This window comes from Anolis carolinensis, chromosome 5 (genome assembly GCF_035594765.1).
Source record: "Anolis carolinensis isolate JA03-04 chromosome 5, rAnoCar3.1.pri, whole genome shotgun sequence".
NCBI classification, from domain to species: Eukaryota; Metazoa; Chordata; class Lepidosauria; order Squamata; family Dactyloidae; genus Anolis; species Anolis carolinensis.
In genome coordinates this window covers 77,209,616-77,227,387 of record NC_085845.1, presented here as the reverse complement: position 1 = coordinate 77,227,387, position 17,772 = coordinate 77,209,616, and the positions used below count along the sequence as shown (strand labels likewise).

Genomic DNA, 17,772 nt, shown 5'->3' with positions numbered 1-17,772 from the left:
AGGTTGAGAACCACTGTATTAAGGCTTTAAGGTGGACAGCCCCATTCTTCTTGCACGAACAGAATTCTGGGAAATGTAGTTTGGGAAGGTGAGGACCCCTGTGGCAGAAAATGCAAAAAGTCCCACCCTAAACTACATATCCCAAAATTCTGCTCGCTTCAAAATACCAGTATTGCCCGCGTTAAAGCCTCAATGTGATGAAGCAATCAATTTCTATTTCTCAGCTTGTCTTGTCTTTACATGATGCTTATGAGGACAGAATAGGGGTGAGGATGGAATCTTTCCATCCATGTATGACAAATTTAATTAACAATTTAAAATAACAATTTCCTAGGAAAGACAGTAAAGAGAAGAGTTGTCAGATACCTGGCAAAATTATAATACATAGCTCTATATGAATATGGGCCATGTCTTAAATTCTACATTTCTGAATAAGCATCATCTAATTTTTCTGTTTACCATTACTGCTATCCCTTCTGTTTAGAATTGTTTTAGTACCCCTGTAATCTCTTACAATATTATCAACTATCTTCTCTTACAATCAAATGCAGAACGTCAATTGTTGAATGCTAATTGCCAAATGAAAAACACTAAATAGCACATTGTGAGCATTCAGTGGATGACACCATAAAATTGGCCTCCACTTTAAATAAAAGAATGTGGGAGGAATAGAAAATGTCTCGTTAAGGCATTTATGGTGCTGGAACAGTCTGCCTCCCTCCTTTCTGCAGAAATGAGCATAATCTTAAATGTATAAATAATTTTTGAACAGAGTCAGGGAGCTGTTTGAAGAGACAAATAAGAATCAATGCAACTCCCTACCCCCAAACCCAGAGTATGCTCAGTCTTGTTTTTACCAAAGAAAAGGTGGGAGGTGGGTACCTTACTAGCCATTCTCTTATTGGAACTTTTATTGCCTCTTAAGTCAGCATCTGGTAAGAGGCACTCCCTCCATTCTAAATGCCACTGCTGTAATTATGAAGGACAGAAAATCAGCCAGGCCCAACTCTATCATACTTTAGCATCAATATCTGACAAGGGCCACTCCTCATTCCATCTGCCACTGCCACAGTTCCTGAAGACCAGAAAATCAGTCAGACTCAACTCCACCATACTTTAGCATTGATATCTGATGAGAGCCACTCCCCATTCCATCTGCCACTGCCATAATCCCTGAAGGACAGGAGATCAGCCAGACTCAGTTCCATCATACTTTAGCATCAGTATCTAAATAGAGCCACCTCCCATTCCAAACTGCCACTGCTGTAGCTTCTGAAGGACAGAAGATCAGCCAGGCTCATCTCCATCATACTTTAGCATCCATATCTGAGGAGAGCCACTCCGCATTCCAAATTGCCACTGCTGTAGCTTCTGAAGGACAGAAGATCAGCCAAGATCAGCTCCATCATACTTTAGCATCAGTATCTGATGAGAGCCGCTCCCCATTCCAAACTGCCACTGCTGTAGCTTGTGAAGGACAGAAAATCAGATAGGCTTAACTCTGTCATACCTAAGCATCCATATCTGAGGAGAGCCACTCCGCATTCCAAATTGCCACTGCTGTAGCTTGTGAGGGACAGAACATCAGCCAGGCTCAGCTCCAACATATTTAGCATCAGTATCTGATGAGACCCCTTTCCAACTGCCATTGTTGTAGCTTATGAAGGACAGAAGATCAGCCAGGCTCAGCTCCATCACACTTTAGCATCAGTGTCTGATGAGAGCCACTCCCCATTCCAAACTATCACTACTATAGCTTGTAAAAGACAGAAAATCAGATCGCCTTAACTATGTCATACCTAAGCATCCATATCTGATGAGAGCCACCTCCCCCCATTCCAAACTGCCACTGCTGTAGCTTCTGAAGGACAGAATATCAGCCAGACTAAGCTCCATCATACTTTAGCATCAGTATCTGATGAGACCCCTTTCCAACTGCCACGGCTATAGTTTGTGAAGGACAGAATATTGGCCAAACTCAACTCCATCATACTTTAGCATCTGCATCTTATGAGATCCCATTCCAACTGCCATTGCTGTAGTTTGTGAAGGACAGAAGATCGGCCAAGCTCAACTCCATCACACTTTAGCATCAATATCTTATGAGATCCCATTCCAACTGCCACTTCTGTAACTTCTGAAGGACAGAAGAGAATTCAATCTCAACTCCATCATACCTTAGCTACAGCATCTAGTGAGAGGCATTCCCTCCATTCCAGCTGCCACTGTTGTAGCCCCTGAGGGAAAGAAGAGCAGCTAGGCTCCATCATGCCTTAGCCTCAGCATCTACTATTCCCCTTTCTTTATGTTTTGTGTCTTATTTGATTGTAAGCCTGGGGGCAGTGAGCTGTCAGATTAATTACTGTATGCAACCCTGGGAACCTTTTTGGCTGAGGGGCAGCATATAAGGACTCTAAATAAATACATAATTAATTTCTCATATGTGGTAGGCTACACAGGAGGAGATGTCATAAATATTAATGCTGTCTATGTGGTGACAGACAATTCAGTCTGTGCTCCTTGTGACACCACTTTCTGTGTACCCTGCCTCCTGCAATCATTCCTGTAAAGTGTGTCAACTGTGCCCTTTTTCTGGATGAATTTCCCAGCCAGCTCAGGCAAACATCAAAAATCTTGTCATTTGCTTAGAAACAAGTTTATTAAAAACACGAAGTCAGCAATAGCTTCACTTTGCTTCCTGAGATTCTAAGGGGCTTATTCACAACCACTTTCCTAAGCTTTGCTCCCAGTTTTTTTTTTCTTACACACACACATACACAAGCCCTTCTGTATGTATCTAGTCAGATATGACTTTCTTCTCCTCCACACAGGCAGGGCAACAGCCCCTTTTCTCATAGAAATCATGAAGGATCACATCACTTCCATCCACCTCATTTTTCTGGTTCCTCTGGATCCACATAGTAAGCAAAGTCCTCTTGTGCTAATGCCTACCAAGCGGAAGGCTGCTATTTTACGAGATACAGCTGCCACATGGAGATGGCTTTTAATTGCTGCACGTGCTGGCTATTATCACATGGGAAGTCATTTGCCATGAGGTTCAAGCTTTTTTCTAAATGTCTGAAAATAAATGTTCCAGGGGGCATGAAGGGGGAAAAAACACTCAAATAGTAGCTTGGGCTACCAGAGCTTGCCTCAGCTTCCTACTAAGAATTATTTTTTCCCATCACCAGATTGTTGATTAAGCTAAGTAAAGCAACAGTCACATTTATTTCACATCCCAGAATTATCTATACAGTGTATCTCGGCATACTCAATGTGATTTAGCAATGTGAAAGGCCCTGAATTCACAATTGTATCTTGTCTGATTCTGAGCCTCCAAAATGTTTTCCCACTGACAACTGTTTGTTTCATTAACAAAAGAAAATTGCAATCATGAAGGCATCCTGGTAATGTGATTTCTCTTAAGAAGAATGTGCACAGTTCCCTCCTCCCTTCAATCCAGGATTTAAATATAATACCATAGTATGACCCAGGGCCATAGCCAGAAAAAAATTAAGACCTACTGAATTTGGGAGGGGGGGTGAAACTTTTTTTTAGTGAATCATAAAGAGTATGATCAGACTGTGGCGCAGGCAGGAGAGCAAGCCAGCTGCAGCCAGCTGCAATGAATCACTCTGACCAGGAGGTCATGAGTTCGAGGCCCGCTCGGAGCCTATGTTTGTCTTGTCTTTGTTCTATGTTAAAAGGCATTGAATGTTTGCCTATATGTGTAATGTGATCCACCCTGAGTCCCCTTTGGGGTGAGAAGGGCGGAATATAAATGTTGTAAATAAATAAATAAATAGTTCCATAACACAAAATAATTTAGAAATCAGGCTCCATCGATAAACTTCAGTGGACACTCAAGACAGATAAACTTCAATGGACACTCATGGGGATTTGGTTAAACAGTTAAAATTCATGACTAAACCAGGTTTTAAAAAAAACTTGAAAAAATTTGGGGGCAGGGGACTGAACCCCTACCCTCCCCTTGGCTACAGCCCTGGGATGACCCCCTATTTATGTCACAGAGGGTGATGTCAGTAATCATAATACACAGTTCAATTTCTGTATCCACCTCCGTGGATACCAAAACCATAAATAAAATCATAAATATGAGTGAATCCTATACTTTGGCTATACTTAGGCCGGAGGCATGCCAAACCATAGAATCACAATGGATCCTCTTTGATCTTGGAAGGTAAAAAGGATCAGCTCTGGTTAGTATTTGGATAGTAGACCAGCAATGAATACCAGGTTCTGTGCAATAAGAAATATTTCAGAGGAAAGAACTGGCAAAACCACCTCTGAATATTGCTTGCTTAAGAAAACCCTATGAATGCCATGGGGTCACCATAAGTTGAAGGCACTTGAAGGCACATACACATGCCTGCAACAAAATAAATGTCTGCATTTCCTTTATGGGTTCAGGAAATCCAACATGTTGGTTGTAGACAGACACAGTATCAATCTGTTCATTAATTCCAACTATAAGAGATCCATTGAATCAATTATTGAGTGGTACTGAATGCAATGGCAAATTCACTTGATTCAATGGTTTTATTCTGTTTAAGATTAACAACAGGATTTAGGCCATGAATTGAATACTGAATGTTGAGATTAAAAAAGATTCAAGAAGCATTGAAATAACATGTCATCGGATAGTAAGATAAGTCCTACAGGTTTGTACGATATGTTTTTGAAGGTTTTAGTCCAAATTTTAAAGTAGATTCCCAAAATCCTGAATACACAAACCAGAATAGATTCAGCACTTTGGATAGCTCCTTTAAAGTTTAGACTAAAACCCAGGGCAGTTTCATTGCCCCATTGGCATTGCCATATGAGCCAGTAATGCAAAAGAGGTGGGTGGCTTCTAAGGTCTGCTTTTGTGACATGAGATTCAATTATCAGTCCAATCAACACGATATAGCAGATGCCATCTCACCTTTCAACTCAAGTGATATAGTGATATAAGTATTGGACTCCATCTCTGGAAACCAGGGTTCCAATCTGCACCAAGCCATGGTAACCCAATGAGTGATCTTGGGCAAGTCACCCTCTCCAAGGAAGGCAAGAGCCTGAACAAATTTCACCAAGAAAACCCCTTGATAGGTTCACCCTAGGGTCAACATAATTCAGAAATGACCTGAAGGCACACAACTGCAGCAAATCCAAATGTGTTGGGCAAGCCTTGTTTCCATCAATCTGTGAGTACTACAACTTCATTCGCTAAGGTCAATCTACAGAGTTTTCCCCAACTATTTTTGTAAACCTAAACTTTTCACACATTCTATAGTTCTGACAATCAAAATGAATATAGAGGCAATGCCCCAACAGCAGTGCTTCCAGAAATCTTGAACTGCCAGCATGTTGTGATAGTTCTTGGTAATTTTTTATTTAGTCAGGTCAGGACTGAATCTCTATGTACAAGCAGAGGAAATTGTGAGTCTTGACGTTTCACATTTTTAGAAAAAAGGCACAGATTGTTTGTTGGCAATGTATTCACCCTCGTATTATTGGCTCTTGGCACAGTTTATGCATTTTTTCTGCCAATGTGTGAACAGCTGCTTGAAGTACCGATTCTGTCTAAGCAACAAATGCATCTAAAGCTTTTATATGTCTGCTTATGAAGTCAGTGCAGTATTGGATAAATTATCTCATTCCTATTTTCATATAGCACTTTAATCCAAACTCTTATTTGACACGTTCAGTGTGTGTCCTGCATGATAGGTACTAGGCTTGATCGATCCATGAAAAATTTGATTCTAAACTCGTTTCAAAACTAGAGGGGGCAGTTTTTCGTTTTTGTTGCTAATAACGAATTTGGCCCCCAAAATTTTTCGAAATTAACGAAAATTCGTTATTTTCGAAATTAATTCGTTAATGGCGGACGCGCATGCGCGGTGGCCCAAAAACAGCCCGAGGGGGGGGGGACTTAGGGGGCTCTCCCGCCCTCATTTTTTGAGTGATCTTCTTCAAACTTGGTACAGTGGTAGAACACATTTAACACTGATAGCTCACCAAAATGTGGAACGTTTCCCTTATCCTCTGATTTTTGGCAAATTTTCATAGCTTTTATAATAAACCATTTTTTAATAATTGCAGAAATCTGTTCCTGGTTTGAAAGTCTTATTTCCTGTTAAATTGGGTTGTCTTTACTGTGAAAGTCATTGCTCTACTTCAGAAACTTTGTTTTTGTGGCTGAAACTTTGTTAAATTGGTGTAGTCCCTGCATATGTGTGTGTGTAAAGGTATCCCTTGACGTTAAGTTCAGTCATGTCTGACTCTGGGGGTTGTGCTCACCTCCATTTCTAAGCCCAAGAGCCAGTGTTGTCCATAGACACCTCCAAGGTCATGTGGCCGGCATGACTACATGGAGTGCCATTACCTTCCCGCCAGAGCGGTACCTATTCATCTACTCACATTGGCATGTTTTCAAGCTGCTAGGTTGGCAGAAGCTGGAGCTAACAGCGGGCGCTCACTCTGCTCCCGGGATTTGAACCTGGGACTTTTCGGTCTGCAAGTTCAGCAGCTCAATGCTTTAACACACTTCGCCATTGGGGCTCATACACATACAATGTGGAGATGGTCCTGGCACAGCACACTTAGGATTATCAGGAAGCGTCCCCGGCTGAGACACAAGCAGCCCCGCTTGTGTTTGAGAGCGGTGAAGGGACAAAGGCACCCCCTTCTTTCCCCAAAAGGAGTTGTATTTTGTACAGGGAAGTATGGGATATGCAACTCTTTCCCAAACTTGGCTTAGGATTATCAGGAAGCGTCCCCGGCTGAGACACAAGCAGCCCCGCTTGTGTTTGAGACTGGGGAAGGGACAAAGGCACCCCCTTCTTTCCCCAAAAGGAGTTGTATTTTGTACAGGGAAGTATGGGATATGCAACTCTTTCCCAAACTTGGTTTAGGATTATCAGGAAGCGTCCCCGGCTGAGACACAAGCAGCCCCGCTTGTGTTTGAGAGCGGTGAAGGGACAAAGGCACCCCCTTCTTTCCCCAAAAGGAGTTGTATTTTGTACAGGGAAGTATGGGATATGCAACTCTTTCCCAAACTTGGCTTAGGATTATCAGGAAGCGTCCCCGGCTGAGACACAAGCAGCCCCGCTTGTGTTTGAGAGCGGTGAAGGGACAAAGGCACCCCCCCCTTCTTTCCCCAAAAGGAGTTGTATTTTGTACAGGGAAATATGGGATATGCAACTCTTTCCCAAACTTGGCTTAGGATTATCAGAAAGCGTCCCCGGCTGAGACACAAGCAGCCCCGCTTGTGTTTGAGAGCGGTGAAGGGACAAAGGCACCCCCTCTTCTTTCCCCAAAAGGAGTTGTATTTTGTACAGGGAAGTATGGGATATGCAACTCTTTCCCAAACTTGGCTTAGGATTATCAGGAAGCGTCCCCGGCTGAGACACAAGCAGCCCCGCTTGTGTTTGAGAGCGGTGAAGGGACAAAGGCACCCCCCCTTCTTTCCCCAAAAGGAGTTGTATTTTGTACAGGGAAGTATGGGATATGCAACTCTTTCCCAAACTTGGTTTAGGATTATCAGGAAGCGTCCCTGGCTCGGATCCCTTGTTTCCAAAAACACTTTTGCGTGGAAAAAAGAAAGGAGAAAGCCCACCCCGCCCGCAAGAGGAAAAATGGCGCAGCACCAGGAAAAAAACACCCACAGGACAGCCCTTTGCAAAAACAAAAGAAAAAGAAAGACCCAACTAACACACACCACCCAAACTCAGCCAGCCACCCCACCTTTTCTCCCGGTCTTCACACAGCCATGCTGTGACGCAGCAATCTTTCCTGCCTGCCAGTGCCTGCACCAAAATCTCCCTTCCACCCTCTCCAAAATTCCCAGTGCGACTGAGCCACGAGGCGTGTGCAGTCCTACCAGCCCCTCCCCCTGGTTAAACGTGCTCTCTGATTGGCTACAAGGTGCAAACAACACGCTAGATTGCCCCAGTGGACTTAAACAAGTTTGGATGATTTGCCAAAGCATTTTTTAAAAACGAAAAAAAAGGCGCCATAACGGAAAACGGCCAATCGCGGTTCGAAACCGCGATATCCAGGCGTGTGGACAACCAAGGTTCGATATTGCTTCAAAACAAACGAAAATAACGAATCAATAACGGTAAACGAGGAAAACGAATTATTTGAGCAAGCCTAATAGGTACCATTTCTGAGCCTCAAAAGATACAACTCATAGAATCATAGAATAAGAACAACTAGCCCAAACACAGTCCATATGATTCCACACTATCATTTAGCATTACAAGAACAAGCCTGACAGAGGCTTCATTTCATATACTTTCCTCAACCTATCTTCTTCTCACAAAGTAATAAGAAAAAGAATAGACGTGTTTGCTCTCTTCTTAAAGAGTGTGAATATTGTATCCAAGTTTGGTTCTAAAGGTAGAATCACCATCATACAGGTTTATAGAAATGACTTATGTCCCATGCACTCACTCTTTGTCATGGATGAAAACGCCAATGCCTTAAATCAAGAAATAGTTTTTTAAGATCTAAAGAGATATTCGCAGGAACACCTCAGTAAGCGAGAGTCCAAAGTGGCAGGCTAAAACCCAGCACCTCCAGCCATGGTTGATACTGAATGAGAGACTCTCTCCTGGGCAGACAGCAGATTGGGCAATTTGGAAGGCACTGAACAGACTGTGCTCTGGCACCACGAGATGCAGAGCCAATATTCAAACAAAGCTGAGTCCATGACATGTGAATATGGAGAAGAGCAAACCACAGAACACCTATTGTAATGCAATCTGAGCCCTGCCACATGTAGAATGGAGGACCTTCTTATGGCAACCCAGAGGCACTCCAAGTGGCCAGCAACTGGGGTCAAAGGACATTTAGTATAATGCCAAGTTTTTAACTTTCTTTGTGTTTTTAAATATATTACAACTGCACCCTTGATTCACTTCTGACACAATAACATATGTTTTTTTGAGAGAAGGGATTTCCAACCAGTGCGAGGACCACACAAAAAGCAATACACTGCTGACAGCTCTCAGTGCATGATTCCCATCTCTAGTTTGCTTGAATAGGCTTATTTGCTATGTCATAGCTACATCTGAGCACAATTTAGGATGCCGGCATAAAGCTAAACTGTTGAAAATGAAAGTAAAGGCTCTTTCCACCTCATCAGACGGAGCTTGGGAAGCATCCTAGGATGCTTCCCCACCAGTCCAATGAAGGATGGGCATGTTGCCCATCCCACGATGTTGCTGAGCTTTTGGCAGAGGCCCCACCCACAGGTGGAGTTCAAGCATCATATGACGCTTCCCTCCAAACATGGGAGCCTGCCCCCATGTTTCTGTGCCAATCACACGTCACTTCTGCCATGTGATGGGGAAAGCTTCACCACTCTGGAGTGGTCAGAATCGCTCTTGCATCTGCCATTTCACCACACTTGCTGGCAAAATGGCACAAGGAGAGCTCCCCCATGTGATAAGGTCATTTATCACATTGGAGCCTCCGGTGGCCTAGGGGATAAAAGCCTTGTGACTTGAAGGTTGGGTTGCTGATCTGAAGGCTGCCAAGTTTGAATCCCACCTGGGGAGAGCATGGATGAACTCCCTCTATCAGCTCCAGCTCCATGCGGGGACATGAGAGAAACCTCCCACAAGGATGATAAAACATCAAAACATCCGGGCGTCCCCTGGGCAATATCCTTGCAGACGGCTAATTCTCTCACTCCAGAAGCAACTCCGGTTGCTCCTGACACGAAAAAAAAATTATCACATTCTCACAACTACACTAGAAGAAGAGACTTGCAGAGGGACAACAGGAAACCCCAAGGCTGTCTTGAACTCACTTGTGTAATGTTAATTCATGTTTTGCTGTTGTTTGAACAAGGCATCACCCACAAATGAAGAGATTGGTTCTCTTATAGGGTTGTTTCATTTAAATTATGTTTTGTTCAGCCTATTTTCATAAGCAGTAGGAAGTTACATTAGGGGTGGCCTTCAATGGGCCTGGTTTGTCTTGATAGTATCTTTTGTACATGTGAAACCAAGAATTATGATGAAATATGACTCTGCTACCCAGAACAGTAGCCTATGTTGACCTTGCTCTCTTCCCTTCCATTTTGTATCATAAACGTGACTTATTATCATAGCAATATTTCCCAGTTCTTCATCTTCTGTCCCTGAGGGCTGTTAACTGGTAGGTGTGGAACATCTCCAGTATGTTTATATCAAGCCATTTGTAAATTTCATTGTAATTTAAAGGTAGAATTCAAACACACATCTTTACTCCATGGAAGTCTTGTACTTGCCATCCATTTCATTGCACCTTTTGACCCTATCAAAGATGTCAATGTCATTCAACTACTGTTAGTCATTTCTAATATAGCACCATCTGATTCAGACCCACTGGTAGGTTGCTTTGTAAACCCAGAGTAACTGTTCTCTACACATGTATGAAACCCACTCTCTCAGAATAAGAGTGATTCTCGTAGTTACCTTCAGAATAGGGCAGGTGCAAGATAAATTGCTATCTAAGACAAGGGGCAAAATGGAACCTCCCCACTTCCCTATTCCTTCCCTTATATCTAAGGTGGGTAAAAGGTGACCCTCCAGATTTTGGACTGCAACTCCCAGAATCCTTACTCAACATAATCAATGGTAAGGAGTACTTGAATTTGCAACCCAACATCTGGAAAGTTGGCATTGTGCTCATCCAAAAGCTAGCAGTCACAATTTACCTCAACCCTGGTGACACTAGAGTATATTTTGCTTTACATCAGGGCAGCACGGTACCTTAGCAGATGCTAGACATGCTGCACAGCACATTCAATTCAAATTTCCAAAGCAGTGGTTCCCACCTTTTTGTCCTCCTAGAAGTCACAGCCAGCTTGACCAACTGTCAGGAAGTCTGGAAACTGAAGCCCAAAGGACCAAAAATTGGAAATCACTGTTCCAAAACTTTGCAACCTCTCTGCACTCTTCCCAACAACTACGGCCTCACTCTGCCTACTGTAATAATAGGGCCAGCCCTCCTTATAAAATATAATGAGATGGATTTGTTCCAGACCTACTATGTATATGTGGGTGATTTATCCCTTGAAAACCATCTTAATTAGCAGCTAAATATCATCCAACTTATTAAAAAAAAGCTTCACCCAAACTAAAACCTTCCTCTTTAAAAGAGCAATTGTCCAGACTGACCAGTTTTTATCCTTTAGTCTGTTATTTCTTTTCAGCTGTCTAAAATGAGTTGCCATGGAGCTTCCTTTCTAATTCCAAGGCTGCAAATTGTAGTAAGGCTACATTCACGTGTGAGATGAGTGAAAAACAGGTGTGAAGCATAAGCGAAATCAGAAATTGGAGCTTGCAGAGAAGGGAGAGGGTGTCTGTGGTTTATTTTTCAAGTAAAAGCCAACTTGCAAGTGGTGACTGCCCCCTGCAGCTGCTCTGAAATCTAATTCACATCCTATGTTGCCAAAGGAATCTCTATTTTGCGACACAGATGACAATTGTTCCTTTAACTACTGTTGCTGGCATTAACCAGATTGAATGGTTTTTAAGCATCGAATGGTTTTACCACAACTGCCAACACATTGTTCTGCAAGCTTTCCTTCTTACAAATCCAAGTAGTCATTTGTGGCTGGAATTTACAACATTGAGAGCTTTGGAATGGATGTGGATGTAAAACAAATCTACCAGTTCCATTCTCATTTGAGTTTCGGAACCTTATAAAAGCAATAAGGAGAGGCTATATTTATGACCAGTGAATGATTGATGGGCATGATAAATTACTGTTTATTTATTTATTTATTTCCAATATTTCTACCCCGCCCTTCTCCCCGAGGGGACTCAGGGCGGCTTACACAACTGGTAGGATCACTACCAGTACATCATAATACAATAAAATAAGAATAAAACAGTTAAAATAATTAAATAACATAATAAAATACAATATATAAAATTTAAAACAATGCAACACCAAATATATATACCAATCATCCATCAGACCTTGTGCAAAAGCCTTAATCCGATCCATGTCAATGCTAACTGAGTTCATTCATTAAACGCTTGCGCGCATAGCCAGGTCTTCAGCTTCTTCCTGAACCCCAAAAGGGATGGAGCCTGCCGGATGTCACTGGGGAGGGAGTTCCACAGCCGAGGGGCCGCCACCGAGAAGGCCCTGTCTCTCGTCCCCACCAGCCGTGCTTGTGAGGCCGGTGGGATCGAGAGCAGGGCCTCCCCGGATGATCTTAAGGTTCTCGTGGGCTCATAGGAGGAGATGCGTTCGGACAGGTAAATTGGACCAGAACCGTTTAGGGCTTTGTAGGTCAAAACCAGCACTTTGAATTGGGCTCGGTAGCATATTGGCAGCCAGTGGAGCTGGCTTAGCAGGGGGGTAGTACGCTCCCTGTAAGCCGCCCCAGTTATTAATCTGGCTGCCGCCCGTTGTACTAGCTGGAGCTTCCGGGCCGTCTTCAAAGGCAGCCCCACGTAGAGCGCGTTGCAGTAATCCAAACGAGCTGTAACCAGAGCGTGGACCACCGTGGCCAAGTCAGACCTCCCAAGGAACGGGCGCAGCTGGCGCACAAGGCGGAGTTGTGCGAAGGCTCTCCCGGCCACCGCTGAAACCTGAGGCTCCAGGCTCAGCGATGAGTCCAAGAGAACCCCCAGACTGCGAACCTGTGTCTTCAGGGGGAGTGCGACCCCGTCCAACACAGGCTGTAACCCTATTCCCCGTTCAGCCCTGCGACTGACCAGAAGGACCTCTGTCTTGTCTGGATTCAGTTTCAATTTGTTAGCCCTCATCCAGTCCGACACAGCGGCCAGACACCGGTTCAGGACCTGGACAGCCTCCTTAGTGACAGGTTGTTTTACTGTTGTTTTTTATAAGGCAAGCTGAAATATTGACCCTGCTTCTTGTTGTTATGGTTTTCTTTGTTTGTTTCTTCAGTTCATCCAGAGCCTGCTCTGCCATTAGGCAGAGTGAGGCGATTTCTGTGTAATGGTTGGGGCAATAGCAATGGTCCTTGGCTCTTCCTATCTGTCAGAGGAAATATCTGTGTGTTCCAGGCAGCTTGTTCTGCACATATAAACTAACCTGCTGTCAGACTCTGCTGGTAGTTTCTAGCAATTAAGCAGTACTCACACTCCAAGTTTCATGGAGTATACTTTATCAGTAGTATCAAAGTAAGCTGCTGAATCGACAATTCAGTTTGCTTCTGGTGACCCTCCAGATCACCTTGGAATGGCCCTGAGCTTATCCCTGAGTTTTGGAAGAAATTAAATCATTTTTTTAGAAGCTTTTCCAGGTACTGAACTGTAATCCTAAAACAAGTAATCCTAGAACCCCACTTGGATTTTCCATCCTGAATTAATGGAGCCTTCAGCTGCTTTTTGCAGTGCTGGAACAAGTATTTGCCAAAACATAGTTTGTAGATGTACAACATAACAGTCCTGAACTTTGCTATTCCCACGATTCAGAGTATAAATGCTAATGTTTGCCTTTTTGCTGTAGTTTCATTCCCTTTGCATTTTTTTAAAAAAATCTAGAATACTTGCCCAAGAAACCTGTGTTTTTTTAATCAATTTTGTTCATCTTGCAGATGGCTACACAACAGATGATATTGAGTTCTATTGGAATGGGGGTGAATCTGCTGTGAGTGGAGTTAGTAAGATTGAGCTCCCTCAGTTCTCAATTATGGATTACAGAATGATCTCAAAAAGAGTTGAGTTTGCAACAGGTATGTGCTGAAGAATTCCCAGGACATTTTCTGGTGTCACTATTGTATTATTATTATTGTTGTTATTGTTATTGTTATTACAGGTGCATATCCTCGGCTATCACTGAGTTTTCGGCTTAAGAGAAATATCGGCTATTTCATTTTGCAAACCTACATGCCTTCTACTCTGATTACAATTCTATCCTGGGTATCTTTCTGGATCAACTATGATGCATCTGCTGCACGAGTTGCACTAGGTAATTTCTTCTCTAGATTATGCTGCTACTTAAATATCAGAAGGATTTCCACCAGCAGATTTCACTCACCCACCAGTGCACTTCCCAACATAATCCTTGAACCAGAAATATAATGTTACTATGGTTCATGACCAGCAAGCCTTGATCTTCCCATTAGGCAAAGTATGAAAATCTAAGTGTCAGATGCTTGACACTTAAATTCTCTATAAAATCCTATTTATACTTTGGAACAAGCTGCATTGAAGGTTATTGAATCCATCATCAATATTTGCAAGAGAATGACAAGCAAGAATGTTTTTGGGGAGAGCCTTCTAAGATCATGGCATATTGTTTTATTATTATCATTATTTACTCAAACATTTTTCCTACTAAAAACAGGAATGAATGTCCATCCCTTGTGACTGTAAAGCATGGACTTCGGTTTATTTCACGTTAAATGCTATTAAAATTTCTGCAAAGTGGACTTTGATCCCCGTTCCTTCATTTTAGCATTTTTGTTTGTGTGTGGCTGACTTACACAGCCATTGAAGAACCAATATTGTGCTTCTGGAATCCTCTTAGGGTTGCATAGAGTGGCAAAATGACCAGGAAACAAGGGAGCAAGCTTATTTCCTGCTACCCTGGAGTCTAGAACACTGAACAACAGCTTCAAACTACGGGAAAGGAGATTCTACCTGAACGTTAGGAAAAACTTTCTCACTGTGAGAGCTGTTCAGCAGTGGAACTCTCTGCCCCAGAGTGTGGTGGAGGCTCCTTCTTTGGAGGCTTTTAAACAGAGGCTGGATGGCCATCTGTCGGGGGTGCTATGAATGCGATTTTCCTACTTCTTGACAAGGGCTTGGACTGGATGGCCCATGAGGTCTCTTCCAACTCTATGATTCCGTGATTCTATGATTTTATGAAAAGTGCCTTCAAAGTCTACTTCTTGTTTCATGTTAGTATATTTTATATTAATGGTGCAGGGAACATTTGCATTCTCCTGCAGGCATCAAGTATAGACAGTTCATCCCATCATTTTTACAGAAAAGAGGCAATCTTGAGAAGAAGTTGGGAACCTTGGATATTGCATGCAGTCCAAGAACTCTTTCTGCATATCCCTGTTGTAGAGGCAATGATAGAAAAGATATGGGAAATGCTTTATTGTGTCTCCAAAACTAGAAAAGGGAGAGGTGGTTAAATATTATTTTCCATGCCATGACTGTGATAGGCTTTTCCAGTTATTAAAATATATTTTGCTTGATTTGTACCAATTAGATTGTTGCCTGAGTCTCTTCAGAGGATGACAGTATTCTTAAATAGGGACAATAAATGTAAATACAGTAGAGTCTCACTTATCCAAGCTAAACGGGCCAGCAGAAGCTTGGATAAGCGAATATCTTGGATAATAAGGAGGGATTAAGGAAAAGCCCATTAAACATCAAATTAGGTTATGATTTTACAAATTAAGCACCAAAACATCATGTTATACAACAAATTTGACAGAAAATGTAGTTCAATACGCAGTAATGTTATGTTGTAATTACTGTATTTATGAATTTAGCACCAAAATATCACGATATATTGAAAACATTGACTAAAAAATGGCTTGGATTATCCAGAGGATTGGATTAGTGAGGCTTGGATTAGTGAGACTCTACTTAAAAAATATTTATCTGATGATTACATTTATATCCTGTCTTTATTCCACTGAGTATAAGGCAACATACATGGCTCTATCCTTCCCTGATCTAGCCACTTAACAGTGATGTGAGATATAGCAAGTTGAAAAAAATGATTTAGCCAAGGTCATTAGGTGAGTTTAATGGCTCAGTAGAGAGTTGGAGAGATTTGGATCCCTCAAATTCTAGAGCAACACTCCATTCCACACAATCTCTACAGTATATTGTGCTATATAATCATATTGCCTGTTTGACCTCCTCTGTTTATAAAATGTCCCATAGCTGATTATTGTATTTCAGATAACAACTTCTGTTGTGTTTTGCACCACAACTTGCACAAGACTGCTTCCTTTCCTGTTTCAGTAACTTACATAATAGAGGAACATGCAAGTTGAAGATGGGAAGTGTTTGTGGGCGCACCGTGCAAGCCAGTACTGCTATTTTCAATTTAGGAATTGGCAGCCATGCTGCGTAGTTGATGTTGATGTAGGAGTGAAGTCTATGTTTCCAATGCATTTGTGATGTGCAAATGGAGTGAGGTCTCAAAATGTGGCTATGTGAAGGCCCGGGCTGTGGCACAGGCTGGAGAGCAAGCCAGCTGCAACCAGCTGCAATGAATCACTCTGACCAGGAGGTCATGAGTTCGAGGCCCGCTCGGAGCTATGTTTGTCTTTGTTCTATGTTAAAAGGCATTGAATGTTTGCCTATATGTGTAATGTGATCCTCCCTGAGTCCCCTTCGGGGTGAGAAGGGCGGAATATAAATGCTGTAAATAAATAAATAAATAAATAAATAAATAAATAGAGCTCAATTTCCCCACTTCTTGATTTTCTGTTTTGTTTTTCTCAACAATCACTCAGTTTTTCATAACAACTGAACAAGTTAGGCCTCATTGGCACTGGTGGCTTGTAGTCCAAGCAGAAGTGAACAACTCAATCCATAATTTTGTGTGTGATTCACTTTCCATCCCTGCTAAGACCATAAGCTATCTCTTCTCCTTCAGTTGTCTAAAATTGATTATTCTTGTGTGGCCTTTTCCTTCCCTTGAACCAGTTAATAGCTCCTTCTTGTATTTGAGTGGTGGCAACATAAGTATTAATGCTCAGATGCTAGTCTGCTATTGTTACATAGAGTTTTGGTAACTGTCTAGCGAAGGCACTTCCACACACCATCTATTCTGTCTTTCTTCCTAGGAATCACCACTGTGTTGACGATGACTACTATCAGCACTCACCTCAGGGAGACGCTGCCAAAGATCCCCTATGTGAAGGCAATTGACATCTACCTAATGGGATGCTTTGTGTTTGTGTTCCTTGCCTTGCTGGAGTATGCTTTCGTAAACTACACATTCTTTGGTAAAGGTCCTCAGCATCAGAAGAAAGCTGCTGAAAAGGCCACCACAGAGAAGAAGAAACTGGAAATGAATAAAGTTCAGGTAGCCGTCTCTCACACTTTTAATAAATATACATTTATATTCTGGGTGAGACTAAAAGAGTTGAGGAATCATTATCTCAGAAAATTCGGATAAATAATGCCTCTAGACTAGTGCAGTAGTTTGTTCCACTTTAAATGTTATGGTTCCACCCTTATAGAGTCCCAGGATCTGTAGTTGCTTAGAATTATCTGCTAGAGAGTTGTAGTACTATCATGCAAGAAGATGATAAAGCCTTCTAGCACAGAATTGTAAGTATTTCACCAAGCCATAAATTCCATAAATTCCAAGATTCCATGGGGCATAGACATGAAAATTATCAAAGTGCTGTAGCCATCTAGGAATGATATACTCAGGATGGATCTACACTGCCATATAATCAATTTTCAGAATCCAGATTACCTTAACTGCTTTGAACTGGATTATATGAGATGGGGCCTTAGAACCATCTTACCTTTGCCATATTACAAAATTCAGTATGGAATGTGGTATCCAGCACAGTCTGGGGTGCCTTGAAATCCACATTCCAGATCATTTTCTTGCTGGAAAGGAAGGTTATAAAATAATTAAACAAATAAAATGTATACATGGAAATATATAATAACAGGCTCAACTATGCATTTGGCCTCTGCCATTTTTGTGACCCTGAGACATCATTACTGCCAAAAACAAAGGTGAGGGAGGAACATGCTGTTTCTGGGAACTTCCAGGAGAAGCAATTTTCTGCTA

General features: G+C 42.2%; 1 protein-coding gene across 1 annotated transcript in view; it reads left to right on the top strand.

Annotated features, from left to right (window-relative positions):
• gabrb1 (gamma-aminobutyric acid type A receptor subunit beta1) overlaps positions 1-17,772 on the top strand; it is a 160,394-nt gene that overhangs the window by 124,501 nt on the left and 18,121 nt on the right. The window contains exons 6-8 of the mRNA XM_062981624.1: positions 13,580-13,717; positions 13,801-13,953; positions 16,805-17,046. Coding sequence (XP_062837694.1) covers positions 13,580-13,717; positions 13,801-13,953; positions 16,805-17,046 — 533 coding nt within the window. The remainder of the gene's footprint in view (positions 1-13,579; positions 13,718-13,800; positions 13,954-16,804; positions 17,047-17,772) is intronic.